At 49.1% G+C, this 19,810-nt stretch overlaps 1 protein-coding gene across 1 annotated transcript in view; it reads right to left on the bottom strand.

Annotated features, from left to right (window-relative positions):
- The window catches only part of LOC144790939 (serotransferrin-2-like), a 293,556-nt gene that overhangs the window by 12,160 nt on the left and 261,586 nt on the right, over positions 1–19,810 (bottom strand). The window contains exon 13 of the mRNA XM_078665568.1: positions 16,692–16,848. Within this exon, the coding sequence (XP_078521694.1) occupies positions 16,692–16,848 (157 nt within the window). The remainder of the gene's footprint in view (positions 1–16,691; positions 16,849–19,810) is intronic.

The following is a 19,810-nucleotide window of genomic DNA, read 5'->3' as shown; positions in this document are numbered from 1 at the left end:
CTCCTATCCTTGCTCTCATCAGCTATGGTCTGCACATGCGTATATTGATTAAGGTGAGGCAGGATGAAAGGCCTGACTATAAACACTGTGAAGAGTGGTCAGTCGCCTTTTAGTCTTGAATCTCTCTTGCTTGCCCCACTATCTTTAACATTCTACCCTCATTTCCAACTCTGCCAGACTCTCATTCCTAGAACTCATTATTTCAATTTGCTTCTGTCTCATGTTCCCGCCTCACATTGGCTGCTTCTTCCATGCCGCCCATTTCCCTTCACAACTTGTCCCGCCTTCAGAATCAGGCAGATAGCAAAGGTCAACTGCTTACATTCCACTACTGTACCATTTCGCGAGCTACAACAATCATTCCATCCATAAGGCTCCCTCCTGGTTGTCTCTCTCTCCAGGCCATTCCTTTATTTTTAGCTGCGTTTCCCTTTCCCACTCTTGCTTATATGTATACTGCTGTTTATCATGTTTGTTGGAAATGGGATCCCCGGCTGGCCAGGGCTTTCGCCAAAGTCAGTCAGAGACCACCACACCCAAGTCAGGGCAAGGGAGTTACACGCCAAGATAACCCCTACTCACCCTCTAGGTAACGTGGCGCGAGCAGCAAGGCTAAACTTGGAGGCGATGTAGGTTAAGTATTTGCGCACGCACCCCAGCAACAACAACCAAAGGCCCACCACAAAGGAAACTCCACACAAGGTTATATAAAAATAGCCTTTGTATTACACCAAAACACATTAGATAAAACACACACTTTACAATGTGCCAGAGGCACGGGCAGAATTTACAGGGGATATGTACAAGACAGGGCCACCTGGACCACTGTCAGGAATCAGAAGTAGCACTTTCAGAAATAGCACTTAGTACATAGAATATAGCACAAAATAGCACACAACCAGTAATCACTGGTAACCAGGACCTCACTAGCACCACCTGTACTAGGGAGAAAACAACCACCTATGTATCACAATACCTGTAGGGGTGTAAGAGGAAAACGCATGATGCAATGCATAACATTCATTCAGAGGTGTAAAGGCACATGACGCATAAACAATACATTCAGAGGTGCAGCAATAACATTGCGCAAAACTTAGATCAGTCACCACCTGTGACTGTCCCTGTGTCCCAATGTCAGGGCCTAAACGTCGCAGTTGCCCACAAAGTGCTGGGCAACTGGTGCAGGGAAAGTTAGGGCAACGTTGGAGCCTCTCTGGGCTCAAGAACCACCACTGTGGCACTGCGGAGCCTCGCTGGGCTCCTGGACAAGAACTGGTGCCCTGAGCCTCTCTCAGGCCCTTCTTTCCAGGACCACTGGGCCCCAGAGCCTCTCAGGGCTCTCAAAACGAAAATGGGCAATGAGCCTTTCTCAGGGCTCTCACAAAACCAGCAGGCCCCCTAGAGCCTCTCTGGGCTCGGTAAACAGATAGCGCCTCGAGCCTCTCTGGCTCTAGTTGGAGTCCCCCTCTTGGGGACTCGAATTGCCCAGAAATGCCCCCTAAGAGCCTCTCTGGCTCAAGAACCACCACCGTGGCACTGCAGAGCCTCTCTGGGCTCACAAAACGAATGGCCCTCTCAGAGCCTCTCTGGGCTCTTAAAGCAAGAAAATGTCCCCTCTGAGCCTCTCAGGCTCAAACACAACTGTGGCACCTTTTTGTGGTAGTCCCCCCTCTGGGGGACTCGAGGACAATGGCCCACGCTAGCTAGGAGCCCCGCTCGGGAGACTCGCTGTGCCTAAAATGCCCCTGGAGCCTCGTGGCCCCAACAACCACAGCAATGCACAGGGGGGCGGGGCGGGGCGCGGGCACCGGCAGTGTGCCCAGACACCTCCCCCTTCCTCTTGAAGCACTCACCGGGTCTGGCGCGGGGGCTTCCTCTCCTCTCGCGGGCGGGGCTCTCTCCTGGCACGGGAGCCCCGTGGCCTCACGCGCTGTTTCCGCTCTCCCCTGTCACCCTCCGGGGCTCACCTCTTCACTTCCTTGGAGCCCCGGGGAGGGGCGGAATGTGCCGGCTTCTTCTTCTGCTGCAGGAGCGCGGGGTGGGCTCCCGTCCGCTTCCTGTTGTCCCGCCGCAGCTTGCCTGACTTCCGGGTCAGACCTCGGGGACGCGCTGCAATTGGCCGGCCGGCCAAGCACTTCCGGGTCGTCGCGGGCAGCGCGGCGGCCCGTTCCAGGCACTCGTAGGCGGGGGATGAGTTTACCGAGGAGTGGGCTCCCTCGAGGTAAACTTAAAATATAGCGGCAAGGTCCCTGGCAGGGTGGGCACCTGCCAGGGGGCAAATTAACCAAAATAAGCGAGGTGAGCACTCGCTAGGCAGGCAAAGCGCTCCTCAGCGCTAAAAGGCAATTTACAGCGCTCCCTGCGCTAAATGCCAAATACAGCGCTCTCAAGCGCTAGAACAAAATCAAGCGCTCCCAAGCGCTAGAGGACCAACATAGAGCGCTCCCAGGCGCTATAAGTAAAATAAAGGTCCCAGGTGCCCTCAGCAAGCAGGGCAGAGTTCCAGCAAGTCCTTGGGCAGGCAGGGGGGACAAGGCTGGGCCCAGAGCCAGCACACTGGGTCTCCAGGCAGGGAGACAGCCCAAGTGGCGGTCCTCTGGCCCAGCAGCAGCAACAGCCCCCTCAGGATCCTGGAAGAGAACAACTTCAGTGGGGACACAGCCCCATTTTTATACAGTGCATTCCTTTGTCTGAGGGTGCAGAGTGGGGGCGGAACCAGTCGCAGCTGGTTCTTGAGTACTCTGTTTACCTCAACCACCCTCTCTATTCACTGGCAGGGCCTGGGTCATTAGACACACCACAGGGGGCGGAGCCAGCATTGTGTGGGGAAAACCCAGCCCATCCAGGACACAGGTACACTCCTCCCACACATTACTCATGCAGATCTCCCACTCACCACCGGGCAGACCCATCCAGACTTCCTGGAGCCTGGCATGCCAGCCAGCTCCAGCCAATCACACGCCAGCACCCTCACAGCACACGTACAGCCATGTCTAGAAATGGCGCTTCGCTACTAGACACATACATGCTGCATACACCATCTCGCAGCATTCACTCTCACGAGTTCACACATACCAGACTCAAGCCTGTACACCCCACGCATCAGGAACTACCAGGGACACATACATTACCCATGCATTCCTATGGGCGGGCAGGCCTAGCTCAGCACATGCACTCAGAGTGCGCACGCACTTTCCACTGGGACACAGTGAAAGTGCGCAGAATCCAAAAATCACCATCTCCAGGTCACCATTTCAAGCAAAAAGTCTAGGGGTGAACCTGCCCTAAGGGCCAAAGTCCAACATAACCCCCTTCCAGCCAAAACGCAGGGTAGAACAATCACCACCGTGATGGACTTCCCTGCTTGGGGCGATAGAACACGGACGCGGGCCCACAACTGCAGGGACACCCTCCTGTTCTACGCCACGGTGGACCCATGGGATTCCTTCTAAACACACTGTCTGGACCAACTGGGCTACCCCACTGGTACTCCCAAGTTGTCCGCGGCCAGGACCAGGCCCTGGGCCACCCAGGTGCCACTGGTCCATGCCAATTCGCAGAGCGGGGGGTAGTAACCCCTGGCAAATAGGAGCCATTCTCCACTCTTCCTGTCTGCAAGACAGGACTAGACTGCCACTGGTACTCCAGCCTAGGGCCTACAACCTCAGGCGGACCAGGAGTCTCAGGGAAGGCTCTCCTCCCCCTACCTCTTCTCCTAGGGTTCCTCCTCCCTCTGCGAGGGGTACCCCTAGAACGCCATTCCAACCCAGGGCTAATCCACTCAGGTTGCACCGGGGTCAGAGGTGGGCTCTCCCACCCTCTGCACCCCCTTCCAGAGGTCTGCCCTCTCCCACCTGGAGAAGTTCCTCTGGAAGAAGAACTGGTCAGGACACTGGTTACAGTCGTCCTACCCTTCAGGTCAGGCTGATCCTGAACCTGGCCTTCCAACCTCTGGTCTAAAACCTTCGGTGGAACAATTGCCTGGCACTCCAGGACTTCTGGGGACTTACACTCCATCCCCCTGAGGCTAACAAATGTCACATCTGTTGTGTGACTGTCTGTCTGGCGCAGATCTCCCGCCCTCTGTCCACCTGACAGTGCGTGAAGATCCCCCAGACCAGAAGTGTTGTTACCATGGTCACTACACGGGAACCTAGCCCAACTGGGTAGTCCCTGACCCACTGGTCCTTCCACTGGGGAACTCCCCCAATCACTCCTCACTCCGGACTCCTGTACCCTCCCTACCGGAGCGGTACTGCCAGACTCTAGAACCACAGGAGCTCTGGTTACAGACACTCCAGGTCCTCTACTCACTAGGAGATCCTCCTCAACTGGGTTAACAGGACAGCCTAGGTCCCCAACCTGGTGTTCCCTCAAGAAACCACCCAGGTTCTGAGACAGGGCTTCGGGCCTCTGGGGGCTCTCAGCCACCCACTGACTCCTGCTCCACTGAGCCAGGCAGTCAGCCCCTACACCCTTCTCACTAACCAGGGACCTAGCTGGGCTACACTGAGCCTCTTCCACCACGCTGGGCTGGAAGATCCCTGACCCACTACTTTTGGAGTCACTCACCAATGACTCTACAGAACCTCTGGTCCCTTCCCAGCGGTCTGCTTCCTCTGCCAGCTCACATGGTTCAGACAATCCACACCCTAACAGGTGTTGGCGCAACCCTGGTGAACAACAACTGAGGAACTGCTCTCTGAGAAACATATCGAACAATAGGTCCCAATCACATTTCGTGGGCTCCCGTACCCAATCACACAGGGCTTCACAACAGTCATCCTCAAAGTCTTCCCAAGACTGATGAGACGGTTTCCTAAGGTTCCTAAACCTCAACCTATTCTCCTCCTCTGGGGAAACAGGAACCATACTCTGGGAACTGGGACTTTCTAGACTGAGATTTAAATAGCTGCCACCACTGGACCCAACCCTCCCTGGGGGATCCAGAAACTCAACACTGCGCGCAGGGGATAGTCTACCTTCCAAAGCTACTTTGCCTCTGGTGGCGGCCCTCTCAGCCTCCTCTATCCTGTCCTGCGCTAAGACCCTCTCGGTCTCCAGCTGTTGCTTTCTAATGCCCAGCTGTGCCATAGCCTGGGCATGCTCCAACCTGAGCTTCTCTAAAGCCAGCTGGTGCTCCCTTTCTCTCCTCCTATCTTCCAGCTCCTCTGGGGACAGGTAAAGGGATGAGGCGCTGCCTCCTACGCTGGACCCAGCAAGGGACTCCCTACCTATGGGGTCCTCACTATCTGCTGGCGTCCCTGTGCTATCATCTTCTTCCTCCTCCTCAGACTCTTCAGGGCTCCCCTCTGACCCACCACCCTCATGGTGTGAGACCCGGGCCCTCTCCTCACTGTGCTCACGCTCCCAGTCATCCTTCTGCCATTGGATCAGGTTACCCCTAAGTTGGGACTGGGTGTCTGACTCATTCACTGCAATGTCTCTCTCTTCGCAAAACTCTCTCAGTTCATGCAAAAACAGACCCCAGACATTAAAAGCAGACTCCATCTTGGCAAGATGCTCACAGACACGTGCAACACAGGGGACTTAACAATCTGAAGTAAGAGTACACAATTCCAAAACTTCAACAATCTCCTTATCAAAGAGAACTCATACTCATGCGTCCAGGAAAACACACCATTCATCCACACACACCCTCCCCTCGGATCGGTAAGGCAGTTTCTACCACCCCTGACTTCTCAACCTGACCAAAAGCGACACAGGTACCAAACTCTGGAAGCAGGGCGGGGGACAAATGTACTGAACACAATCAAATGACACTCTTCAGGAGAAGAAACAATGGAATTTCAAAAACAATACAATCCCCTAAAATGTGGTCATCTAAAATGCAGAGTTTTGTAGTGCGGCCAGCCGCTACTGTGGTACAACGCAAACACAAATCCTTATCCCACCGCTTGCCGCCAATGTTGGAAATGGGATCCCCGGCTGGCCAGGGCTTTCGCCAAAGTCAGTCAGAGACCACCACACCCAAGTCAGGGCAAGGGAGTTACACGCCAAGATAACCCCTACTCACCCTCTAGGTAACGTGGCGCGAGCAGCAAGGCTAAACTTGGAGGCGATGTAGGTTAAGTATTTGCGCACGCACCCCAGCAACAACAACCAAAGGCCCACCACAAAGGAAACTCCACACAAGGTTATATAAAAATAGCCTTTGTATTACACCAAAACACATTAGATAAAACACACACTTTACAATGTGCCAGAGGCACGGGCAGAATTTACAGGGGATATGTACAAGACAGGGCCACCTGGACCACTGTCAGGAATCAGAAGTAGCACTTTCAGAAATAGCACTTAGTACATAGAATATAGCACAAAATAGCACACAACCAGTAATCACTGGTAACCAGGACCTCACTAGCACCACCTGTACTAGGGAGAAAACAACCACCTATGTATCACAATACCTGTAGGGGTGTAAGAGGAAAACGCATGATGCAATGCATAACATTCATTCAGAGGTGTAAAGGCACATGACGCATAAACAATACATTCAGAGGTGCAGCAATAACATTGCGCAAAACTTAGATCAGTCACCACCTGTGACTGTCCCTGTGTCCCAATGTCAGGGCCTAAACGTCGCAGTTGCCCACAAAGTGCTGGGCAACTGGTGCAGGGAAAGTTAGGGCAACGTTGGAGCCTCTCTGGGCTCAAGAACCACCACTGTGGCACTGCGGAGCCTCGCTGGGCTCCTGGACAAGAACTGGTGCCCTGAGCCTCTCTCAGGCCCTTCTTTCCAGGACCACTGGGCCCCAGAGCCTCTCAGGGCTCTCAAAACGAAAATGGGCAATGAGCCTTTCTCAGGGCTCTCACAAAACCAGCAGGCCCCCTAGAGCCTCTCTGGGCTCGGTAAACAGATAGCGCCTCGAGCCTCTCTGGCTCTAGTTGGAGTCCCCCTCTTGGGGACTCGAATTGCCCAGAAATGCCCCCTAAGAGCCTCTCTGGCTCAAGAACCACCACCGTGGCACTGCAGAGCCTCTCTGGGCTCACAAAACGAATGGCCCTCTCAGAGCCTCTCTGGGCTCTTAAAGCAAGAAAATGTCCCCTCTGAGCCTCTCAGGCTCAAACACAACTGTGGCACCTTTTTGTGGTAGTCCCCCCTCTGGGGGACTCGAGGACAATGGCCCACGCTAGCTAGGAGCCCCGCTCGGGAGACTCGCTGTGCCTAAAATGCCCCTGGAGCCTCGTGGCCCCAACAACCACAGCAATGCACAGGGGGGCGGGGCGGGGCGCGGGCACCGGCAGTGTGCCCAGACACCTCCCCCTTCCTCTTGAAGCACTCACCGGGTCTGGCGCGGGGGCTTCCTCTCCTCTCGCGGGCGGGGCTCTCTCCTGGCACGGGATCCCCGTGGCCTCACGCGCTGTTTCCGCTCTCCCCTGTCACCCTCCGGGGCTCACCTCTTCACTTCCTTGGAGCCCCGGGGAGGGGCGGAATGTGCCGGCTTCTTCTTCTGCTGCAGGAGCGCGGGGTGGGCTCCCGTCCGCTTCCTGTTGTCCCGCCGCAGCTTGCCTGACTTCCGGGTCAGACCTCGGGGACGCGCTGCAATTGGCCGGCCGGCCAAGCACTTCCGGGTCGTCGCGGGCAGCGCGGCGGCCCGTTCCAGGCACTCGTAGGCGGGGGATGAGTTTACCGAGGAGTGGGCTCCCTCGAGGTAAACTTAAAATATAGCGGCAAGGTCCCTGGCAGGGTGGGCACCTGCCAGGGGGCAAATTAACCAAAATAAGCGAGGTGGGCACTCGCTAGGCAGGCAAAGCGCTCCTCAGCGCTAAAAGGCAATTTACAGCGCTCCCTGCGCTAAATGCCAAATACAGCGCTCTCAAGCGCTAGAACAAAATCAAGCGCTCCCAAGCGCTAGAGGACCAACATAGAGCGCTCCCAGGCGCTATAAGTAAAATAAAGGTCCCAGGTGCCCTCAGCAAGCAGGGCAGAGTTCCAGCAAGTCCTTGGGCAGGCAGGGGGGACAAGGCTGGGCCCAGAGCCAGCACACTGGGTCTCCAGGCAGGGAGACAGCCCAAGTGGCGGTCCTCTGGCCCAGCAGCAGCAACAGCCCCCTCAGGATCCTGGAAGAGAACAACTTCAGTGGGGACACAGCCCCATTTTTATACAGTGCATTCCTTTGTCTGAGGGTGCAGAGTGGGGGCGGAACCAGTCGCAGCTGGTTCTTGAGTACTCTGTTTACCTCAACCACCCTCTCTATTCACTGGCAGGGCCTGGGTCATTAGACACACCACAGGGGGCGGAGCCAGCATTGTGTGGGGAAAACCCAGCCCATCCAGGACACAGGTACACTCCTCCCACACATTACTCATGCAGATCTCCCACTCACCACCGGGCAGACCCATCCAGACTTCCTGGAGCCTGGCATGCCAGCCAGCTCCAGCCAATCACACGCCAGCACCCTCACAGCACACGTACAGCCATGTCTAGAAATGGCGCTTCGCTACTAGACACATACATGCTGCATACACCATCTCGCAGCATTCACTCTCACGAGTTCACACATACCAGACTCAAGCCTGTACACCCCACGCATCAGGAACTACCAGGGACACATACATTCCCCATGCATTCCTATGGGCGGGCAGGCCTAGCTCAGCACATGCACTCAGAGTGCGCACGCACTTTCCACTGGGACACAGTGAAAGTGCGCAGAATCCAAAAATCACCATCTCCAGGTCACCATTTCAAGCAAAAAGTCTAGGGGTGAACCTGCCCTAAGGGCCAAAGTCCAACAATGTTACTGGGGTCTCCCAGTCCGATGACGGGGAAGTATTCAAGCATGTGAATCTATGAAAGAGCCAATGTTGGAGAAACTGCCCAAGTCTGCCTGGGCCTGATCAGAATTTCAGAGGCACTGGCTTGCTGTATACTCTTCTGCTTTCCTTACAAGTAAGTTCCGCTTTGTCACACCATTTATTTGACTGAGAAACATATTATATAGGAAACAAGTCTACTATCCATTTTTTCAAAAATTTCACTTGGACCCAGCAACTGGAATAGATCAATCTTCTTAACCGCCCACCAGTTCTTTAATCTTGATAATCTATTCCTAGAAGCAGATCATTATAAGGAAGGCCCTTACAATAGTAACTGCTGTTTTATTATTATTATTATTATTATTATTATTTCAGGCTTGTATCGCGCTGGCATCGACTCCAGGAGGAGTATCTCCGCGCTTTGACTTCTTCCCCAGTACAGTCAGAGTTACGCTAGCTGCCTAGGTGCTGAATAGGAATGTTTTTAACATTTTTCTGAAAGGGAAGTAGTCCTTGCATAGCCTAAGGGTGTTAGGGAGACTGTTCCATAGGGACGGGCCAGCAATTGAGAGTGCTTTGCTGCCCTGTCTTGCCTTCCTGGCTCTAGGAACCTGTAGAAGACCTTGTTCGCTAGATCTAAGAGAGCGGGAGGGTTTATAGGGAACAAATTTGTTTGCCAGATATGCAGGTCCCATACCATTCAAGGACTTATGAATGACACAACATACCTTGAATTTTGTCCGTTGTCTAATGGGCAGCCAATGAAGCTTAGTCAGGAGGGGCCTTGAAGGTGTGCGAGGGGGAACATTCAAGACCAGACGGGCAGCCGTGTTCTGGACCACCTGAAGTCTGGTCATGACTTCTTCATTAGCTGCTAGCAACAGGCCATTACAGTAGTCTAAGCGACTCATGACTAAGGCCTGTACTAGCATCTTTCTACTCCCGTCTGGTAGAAGGGGGAAGATTTTGCGTAGCATACCGATGATGTGGAAGCAGGATCCCACGACCTGATTAGTGTGTTGTTTGAGGTTCAATTCCTGGTCGAAACGTACTCCTAAGTTCTTAACAGTAAGTTTAGGCTCCGGTACTGGGCCAAGATCATGCGGCCACCAGTCCGGAGTCCAGAGTCGTTTTACCTCCCCAAACAACATAACTTCCGTCTTTCCCACATTGCATTTTAAAAAGTTGGCAGACATCCAACTGGCCACTGCTTTCATCCCTAGGGAGAAGGAGTTTTGTACTTCCGGAGTCAGGGTTTTAAAAGGAAAGAGGAGTTGAGAGTCATCCGCATAGGATGTTGGAACAAAACCATATGCTCTCAAGATGTTGGCCAGGGGTGCCACGTATATGTTGAACAAAGTTGGGCTCAGGCATGAGCCCTGTGGCACCCCTTTGGAGATCTCAACTTCCTCTGACCGAAAACTCCCCATAGTTACTTGCTGGGTCCGGTTAGTTAGAAAGCTGCACAACCATGCAAGCGCTTCATGTCTCAGGCCGATGTTCTTTAGCCTGGCCATGAGGATGGAGTGGGATACGGTGTCGAACGCCGCAGACAGATCTAGTAGCACCAAGATAACGGAGAGGCCCCTATCCTGGTACATACGTAGATCGTCTGCGACTGACATTAAGGCGGTCTCTGTATTATGTTTGGGCCTAAAGCCGGATTGTGAAAGATCTAACACTCCGGCCGATTCAGTATATCCTGATAGATGTCTATTTACATATTTCTCAGTAATTTTACCCATAAAGGGGAGTAAGGATATAGGTCTAAGATTACTGAGCTCATCCCAGGAGATGGTGGTGTTTTTCCGGAGTGGCTTGACCAATGCCTTTTTCCATCCACGTGGGACCTGCCCTGAGCTTGGCGAGATGTTTATTAGTTTCTGGATGGTGGGTCCCAATTCAATGGCTAGAGAGGGCATAACCCGTGCAGGGATAGTGTCTGTGGGGGAACCACTTTTTATTTGGGATATGAGTGCCACTATGTCTTCAATCTGTATGGGCGGGAATGCCGCAAGAGAGTTTTCAGGGGTGAATGGCATATCAGAGTTCATGGCGGATTCATTGTCCCTTTTGTTTGTGGAGTTAGATGCCAGAATTTTATCATATATAGTATCAATTTTTAGTTTGAAGAATTCAGAGATGTTATCACATAGTTGTTGTGAGGCTACCTCTTGACTCTCAAATGCAGTGGGTTTAGTGAAGGACAGTAAGATCTGATATAGCGTCTTAGAATTGTTGCCCGCCTCCAATAGCTGCGAAGCTATGTAGTTTTTCCGTGCTAGGCGGATATCCTTGTGGTAACTTCTCAAGGAGTCTTTATAAAGTTGTTTATCACAATCTAGACGCGAAGCCCTCCATTTCTTTTCAAGCTTCCGTGTGGTTTGTTTAGACTTTCTTAGGTTTTCAGAGAACCAGATCTCTTGTTTTTGAACAGGTTTGGGTTTGAAGGTTCTTAGCGGGATAGTCATTTCTATTGTGTTAAGCAACACTTCCTCATAGTCATTCAGGGCTTTATCAATGTTCTCGCTCCCATCCAACTGAGGTGCTAAGTATGCTTTACGAAAATTTTCCTGGGTCAACTTATGCCAGGGTCTTCGTTTGCTGGGTAGCACGGGATGTTTTTGGCCATTCAAGGTAGGGGGGGTTTGGAATTCTAACACGTAGTGGTCTGTCCAATCAACTTGGTAGGGGAGAGAGCATTCAATTTGAAGGGAATTCGTGAATATTAGGTCTAACGTATGTCCCACCTCATGGGTAGGCCCATTATTGACTTGTCTTAAACCCAATGAGTTGAGATCGGCAATAAAGGTCTTTGTCTCAGAGTTGTTATTTAATTCACTATGGATGTTGAAATCCCCTATTAGAAGGAAATCTGAATTATTGTATATATGGGGTGCCAAAGCTTCCATCAATACAATGGATATATTGGTACACGGACCAGGGGGGCGGTATATTAAGGCTCCGTTTCTGCTAGTTTTGTTGGGGAACTGTAGGTTAAAAATCATAAGTTCCAGCTCAGGGGTGCATAATTCGTCCAATATTTTGACAGTAATGCCTTCCTTGTATACTATTGCTATGCCACCTCCTGTTTTTCTAGGTCGGTCTACCATGGCGATTTTATATCCCGGAGGAATTCCCAGGGTTATGGCGGGAACTAGGTGGGGTTTAAGCCAGGTTTCCGTTAGGAAGCACAGGTCCGGTTCTTTCTCAGTAATCAGGTCCCATACTTCAACGGCATGTTTTGGCAATGACCTAACATTACAAAGCAGGTTTTTATCGTTAAGCACGCTTTTCCTGAAGGATTTATTTCTATCTATATCCGCAGAAGGGATATCCGGTATAGTGTTAAATTTCGGTAGATAGTGTTTGGGGCCTGGCTTGGGGGCACTTATCAAGCCTGTGAGTTCGTCAAATTGAGTTTTGCAGAAGCAACAGGTAAATGGACCCTCTATGTTATCCTCCAATTTAATAGGGCACTCCCCTACTGTGGAATGACATATATGCAGTAAGTCTTGTGCTGTATACCTTAATCGGTTGGCAGGTGGATAGGTCATGGTTACCGGCCCCTGGCCCCGTCCTGTCGCGGACGGGCGCAGACGGGCAGGTGTTTGGCTTGTCTTCGGCGCTGGCTAAGGCGCCACCGCTGCGCGCTATGGCCGACGGGGGCTATATAGCCCTGTTAAGTGGAGAGCTGGAGCGCTAACCGCTCGCCTCCCTGGGTGTGTCCTGCTCTTGTCTGCCCCGCCCTCCGCTCAACGGTATAGGTTACCGAGTCGGACCGGGGCGGGCAGACTGGAGTAATGAGCAGAACGCGATAGCCCTGTCAGGCGCTGGTATTTTGGTGACTTCCCCACGTATGTTTTGTAAATTAGTGATTCAATTTAAAAACATTCCATCAGGGTAAGTGCAGGGTGTATTAAAATACAATAATCAATTTTAGCACAATCAAGTTTTAAAATTAGCGAGTGCGGGGTCAATGTGGTGACAATACAATTCTCATTCAATTTCAGTCACTCTACAGCAGCAGCAGCGTTACCGCTTTAGAAATGGGGTAGGCGTCAAGCGGGGTCGGGAGAAGCTGCCACCGTCGTCCCTTACCGCAAGATGACACTGCCTCCTCACTGCCTATATAGCCCTGTTAAGTGGAGAGCTGGAGCGCTAACCGCTCGCCTCCCTGGGTGTGTCCTGCTCTTGTCTGCCCCGCCCTCCGCTCAACGGTATAGGTTACCGAGTCGGACCGGGGCGGGCAGACTGTTTCCCTTATATACCAGCTATTGTGGCCTTAAGACTAAAATCCATTGTTATTAATGGGAGTGGAAGAGACCACAATAATATTCTATGCTGATTATGTGGTTTAACAGAAGAAACAACTGAGCACATCATCTGTTTATGCTCTCATCCAGTGCTTGCTTCCCAAACATTTAGAACCAAAACTCAATTTTTAGAGCGCCACATTTTGTGACCAAACTAGCATGAACGGACATGAGGCTGGCAATTTTTTTAATGTAACTAAAGCATCGTGTGGTTGCGCACTTTCCATTGAAGTTGCCACATAGGTCCACATGTACGACCATCTCATTTTACGACTCGTAAATTGTGATATTTAGCTACTCGCAATTTGCGAGTGGCAAAATGAAATGTACAACAGTGTCTCAGACACTGTTTGCGGTTCCCAAATGGGTTGCAAGGGACCTGCCTCATTAAAATTCATGAGGTAGGTCACAATTTGTGACCCATTGGGAATGGCCAGCACTCACAGGGATGGTGCCTGCCGGGGTCAGCAGACCATCATGTCTGTGGCTGCTTTTTAAATAAAGCACTTTTAAAAAAATGCAGCCAGTTTTCCTTATAAGCAAAACGGGATGCATTTAAAAAAGAAATGTTTCTGTTTCATTTTTTAAGAGTAGGCAGTGGTCCATGGGACCACTGCCTTCTCTTACAAAACAGTTTTTGCTGCCAGACACAAAGGGGAAGGGATCCCTGGGAACCCCTTCCTGTTTGCGAGTGGCTTACCACCTACGTGAACTAGGCGGTAAACTGCGATTGTTTTGTGACTGCATTCCAGTCGCAAAACAATTGTACATGGCCTTGCGACCCGCTATTAGGAAGGTACACCCATGGCATGCCCCTTCCTAAAAGCGACTCGCAAACCATACTTTGTGAGTCAGTAGAAGGTTACAGACTCGTAAAATAGGGCTGGTACATGCTACATATGCAAACCACCCAAAACTCTGTTTGCGACCGCTAAAAACAGTAGTACATGTGGCCCATACAATTTTACTGATAAAACTATATTGCATTCAAATGATAATGTGTGGAAGTCAGGTTTCAGTGATGATTGATCATTTGTGCCTCACCAATTAAAGTGTACTGATTTATTTTGATCCTATTAAAATCTTTGTTTCCTTCACACTTCAGAATTACAAGAAAACGTGTTTCATTTTTGCTGTCCTAATTGCTGAATGTGTACAGTTAATGTACAGGTATTTACATTTTGTAGAATGTTACAAAAATGACATCCTGCAGGCTTTCCTTTCACACTCCCTGTACCCCAGCAAGATTGTCACATAATTCACTTTGTTTTTCTTTCTCTGACTGCAAAGTGAGAAGAGCTAGTAAACACCAGTTCCCATATTGAAAACATAAGCAGCAATTTGTCAACCGACTTAGCCTGACATTTGACCTCTGTCTTTCAAACACAGCAAATTTGACAAGATAGACACAGAATTTAAAGGCATCTTTATTTGCTGCTTAGACTTTCGCAACCCACCAAAAAAACAGCTCGCGCAACAGTGGGTCACGACCTACAGTTTGGGGCACAATGCTCTCATCTAATTGATTTATGGAAAAAGTACTTGAGGCCCATATTTCGATCACTAGGCATTAGAAATATAGAAGCTGTGCAATCTAGCTCCCAAGGCAATAACACTAAATAAATTGCTTCATCAATGACATCCTTAAACTTAGATCCAGTAGACTAAAATAATTGTTTTTTTTATTTCTAACTTCATATGCTGATATGTTTGAGAACCATCCTTTTTATCAGAAGTCTGATGCTTTTATTAAAACATGTATTTACTTAGACTTGAAGCAAAGCATTTCAGTACATTGAAACTGAAATGCTCGGAATCTTACAGTAATACATAAATTATTCAAAATAGAAAGAAGTCTGGGTACTTCCAAATTCTTTAGGTAGAGAAAATGTAAAACTAGGAGAAATGATTAGCACTCTTTGCTTTGTTTGAACCACAGTGTGATATTAGAGACAGAAAGCTTTGTGTTTAATCACCTGAAACCTCTAGCTATCAGGATTTTTTTTTTAAAACAAGTAGGTTGATTCACACACACACACACACACCCCCACACCTCCCCCCCCCACCCCCCCCCCCCACCCCCAAGGACGCCATGTCCTTACCGCTTACGACGGCGGTCCGGGGTGAGGGGGAGAGCCTCAAATAACCAATCCAAACGCTGAAAACTTCTCCAAAGGTACCCAGTGGAAAAAACAGCAACCACGGACTCTCTTATGCTTCAAAAGCAGTATTATTTATTTAGCAAATGATCGGCAACTCGACGCGTTTCGGGACTTAGTCCCTTGGTCACTCGTGACCAAGGGACTAGGTCCCAAAACACGTCGAGTTGCAGATCATTTGCTAAATAAATAAGCAACTCAACGCATTTCAAAACCTAGTCCCTTGGTCACTCATGACCAAGGGACTAGGTCCTGAACCGCGTCGAGTTGCAGATCATTTGCTAAATAAATAATACTGCTTTTGAAGCATAAGAGAGTCCGTGGTTGCTGTTCTTTCCACTGGGTACCTTTGGAGAAGGTTTCAGCATTTGGATTGATATATAGTGGAGTAGTGTGGCTCACTGGTTAGAGGCGGCAGGCCTGAGAGCAGAAGTCAGCCCGGGACCAGGGTTCAATTCCCGACGCGGCAGGGTCGTGGACCTTGGTCAGCGGACTCGATAATTCTCGCTTCGGTGCTTACTCTAATCAGGGGTTCCACTCTGCAACTCTGGGCATTAGCTTGCCTAATCTCCACAACGGCCCCACCAATTCCGGGGATGCCTGGCTCCACCTTGGGGACTCCCAGCATGGGACCATCCCACAGGGAAAGCCAGGACGGGTTCCCCAGAGTTATACAGCGCCGGGACGCCCCGTTGCTGGGGCAGCTGTGCGCTTTACAAGTATACTACATTTACATTTACATTTATATATATATATATATAAATATATATATACACACACACATATATATTTCATCCATTGGCAATTTTGTAGTATGTAAAGTAGTAGTAATACCTGTTTACTACAAAATCAATTTACAAATCTGTGAAATTAAAACATCAAACTTCATATATAGAAAGGATAAAAAAAGATGGTTCCACGAATGAAAACAAGTCCATGTGTATTTCTGAGTTTTGTAGAGCTGAGTGTGTGCAACTTGCAACATAAATTAAGTCTACATTAATTAAATCGTCATCAACTCAATCACAATGCCATTTGTTTAACAGCATACATTAGAGGTGATGGTACGATGGTAGAAAGTGGTCATTTTTTCGGACCCCTCCTTTGTGACAACAGGACATATACTTGCATGTGAATTATCACTTACCTTATCCTTGGCATCTGTAGAAAATTAATGTTCTGTTTGTAGCCCACATCCTCATTAACAAATGGTTGAAAGTTCATGAACTTTCTCATTTTCACTTTTGCTTCACCCTTGAGCTTGGAGTCTGACTGTGCACATCTATGGCTAGGCTAAACAGTAGTTCACTAAAGCAAAACCTCCCACTACAAATGGAGTAGTTCTATTCACCCATCCCCAAGGCCAGAGCACAAGTAGTTGCTTTTCAGCATCCATTGTCAACTGTGGCCAAAGTCTTATCCAACAGAGCCTTACCTGAGTGCTCCCAGATTGCCATAGTAACGCTCGTCATGGTTGGCGGCACACCTGCTGGAGGCTTTGACACCTTCCTCCTCCTCTCTTCCGATGCAGACTTTGCACAGACTCCCCTCGGAACCGGGCATGCACCCTTTCCAGAAGTAACTCTGGTATGCTTTGGTGGGGGACAGAAGAGACAATGGTTACATGGGGGGAGAGGGCTCCACAATCTACAGCCCACGGCTCTGGCATAGGCAGACAATCACTGCAGGGATCTTAAGATCATGAAGCACCTTAAGAAGCACATAGAATGAGTTTTCCTGAACCTCTTGAAGGTTAGCAGGACTAGTTTATAGAAGTGATAGTATTGGTCTCATTCACAACTGCAGTGGACCATGAACCAGACTTCTAAATTTTTTTACATGGAGAAGTTGGGTTTGAATTTCAAAGGCTATAGAACCATAAATGTAGTTATCCTTTCTCATGAAATCCGAATCTTGTGAATGGTCAAAAGTCATCAGAGATAGTGTTTGCAGGTGGATTGAGAAGATGACCTTGCTTGGCGTGCCAACAGGAATGTGAGTTGGTGCCAAGGTGGAAACAGTATATCATGTTGCAGATATCGTGTTTGACTCCTTATAGAAGGTGTTTGTAATACTGACCTATTTTGCTTTGTTTTTGACAATTATTTCTTAGTTTTGACATTCTTTCCATTAAATGTAATTTGAGATTATGCTGTATTGTTTACAGGGATGAGGGTCAAATATGAATGTCAACAGGCGAGGAGTCTTGCTAATTTGTGTTATAATATCATAGGATCTGTAGGTGAAGTTTGATTTCCTTTGTTGTCAGTATTTTACATCTGTTCTTTAAGCTCATGACAATTTAACTGCTAAAAAAAAGCTATCTACTTCTAGTTGAACTCAAAAATAGTTCATAATGGGGAGATGGATGTGACCTGCAATACTGCTGTCAGGGTAGTTGGAATCTTTTGGTTACCATATTGCTTATAGACTATTTCTTTCTTTATTTTCGCAAAACAGTTTTTCCACCTTGCTCCAGATGATATTACACTAAAGCCACATAATGCATTGGAGAAACTGTGTCAGATAGCATGATTTGAGTTTTTGAAAGGACCGTACTATTAATTTTTCTCCCAATTCTGGTACCTTTTTTTTTTCTCCATTAGATCATAAAACCCATGAAAACTAATTATTTGAAGTAACACCACTGTGTTCTGCAACTCCCAATTAATTGACTGCATCGTCTTAATCGACATTAGTCCTAATTAAGGGACTCTTAAATAAATACTCATGGCCTAATGGCCTAATTGCTTATGCCAACAATGTTTACTTGGGGTTTATCTGCATCTGTTTATATACATTTCTAGAAACAGGCCACTCAAATTTTATGGAAAAGGTGCTTTCTTTTAATGGTAGTTCTGCCTCGTAGGAATCTGGATTAAATTTGTAAATACTGGAATTCCATTTAAGCCAATTGTAAAACAAATTAATATTCCAGCATCAATCCTAACACTGTCTCTCAAATATAATCAGAAAATATGTAAGAAACTGAACAGAATAAATGATGCTCCTGTAAGAAGCCAGCAGCGTCCATCTTCCCACATGGCTTGTACAGACAGTTGCTCCACAGCTTCAGTTCTTTTTGATGGGGAAACGAGGGGTAAGATGTACAAGCCCCTTGCGACATCTTTACGACACTGTTGCGTCACTTCTGTGACGCAGCATCGTCGTAAACAATGCACCACTATGCAACATATTTACAATGTTGTAAAGCCCTGAGGCACATTATGCCTGCGTCAGGTATAATGTGTGCAGGGTGGGCGTTCCGTCGCAAGGAAGCTTCGTAAAAGTGACGCAGTAAAATCTACACGATTTCATGGAGTCACTTTAACGAACCCGCTGCGTCAAAGCCTTACGCCTGCTTCAAGCAGGCGTAAGGAGTGAAACAGCACAAAAGGTATAGGCCGCCCTTGAGCATCGCTGGAGTTGCATTGCGCTTGCGACACGACTCTAGCAATGGCCTGCCCTTACAACAGAAGATGCGACACACATCTGACTATCCTTGTGCCACGGTGCGCCACATTTTAAATGCGACGCATCTGTGGTGGCGCAAGGGTATTCCTATGGGTTGCATCTTTACTGGTGCATCCCTGCTAATATGCAAGGATGCGCCAGTCCTTCTAAATCTGCCCCTAGATCCCTGCTGTAAAACTTTCCTCACATTTTAGAAATATAGCCAGGGAGATGGGGACTTGTTTGAGCTCAAATAAAGATTTACACAATACAGGAGGGCGCGTGACGCGGCGGACAAGATGGCTGCTCCCCCCTGAGCTCCGCGATTTCGGCGGCGCTTCAATTACGGAGGACCCGCTTCCAGACAGTGTTTCTGGGCGGAAACGGCTGATTTGAATGTCGGAATTGCCCCCCAGCACATGGGTATGTCTCTGAACGCGACCATGCAATATTTGGGATCGAATTTTGCATAAATGTCGCTACCTTGGATACGGCCGCCATTTTGTTTTTTGTTTTTTCTTCGTTTTTTTCAAACAACCTTCTACTGCTTCTATATGTAGAATATGGCCTCATGACTGTGTTATATCCTACTATATTGGAACTAAGAGGCATTTGACATTTTTTTGTGGCACTCTGAGGCTTTCCTGCATTCTTTTTTGTCGTCTGTTTCCTGCCTCTCATCTTTACCTCAGCGCTTGGCCTACTTGGTGAACTGTCTGCTTTTGGTTTCTCCGGGGACCTCCATTACTTAATTTTTGCGCTATTCTCTGCCACAGATGCGTATTGTTCCTTCTTGGGGTTTTTCTGTCTCCACTTTTTGCCCGTTCCCCTTGGAAATTATCAGCCCTCACCTCACGTTAAGCTGCCTTGTCCTTTGCTTCACGCTGGTTTTCCTAACTCCGCCAACATGGAGCAGGTGCACAGTGCTAAAGCCTCTAACGCAGCTTCTTCCTCACGCAAGGATCCAACACCTACAGGCAAACGTCTCAAGAAGGACCCTCCATCTCCTTCTAAATCTCCATCTCCAGTCACCCTGGAGGACCTCATGGAGGAACTTCGTCTAATCCGTCCTTTTATTGCGGATACTACTGCTACCCTGCA

The sequence above is a fragment of the Lissotriton helveticus genome, chromosome 11 (assembly GCF_964261635.1).
Source record: "Lissotriton helveticus chromosome 11, aLisHel1.1, whole genome shotgun sequence".
Classification (NCBI taxonomy): Eukaryota; Metazoa; Chordata; class Amphibia; order Caudata; family Salamandridae; genus Lissotriton; species Lissotriton helveticus.
This window is presented reverse-complemented; position numbering and strand designations above follow the sequence as displayed.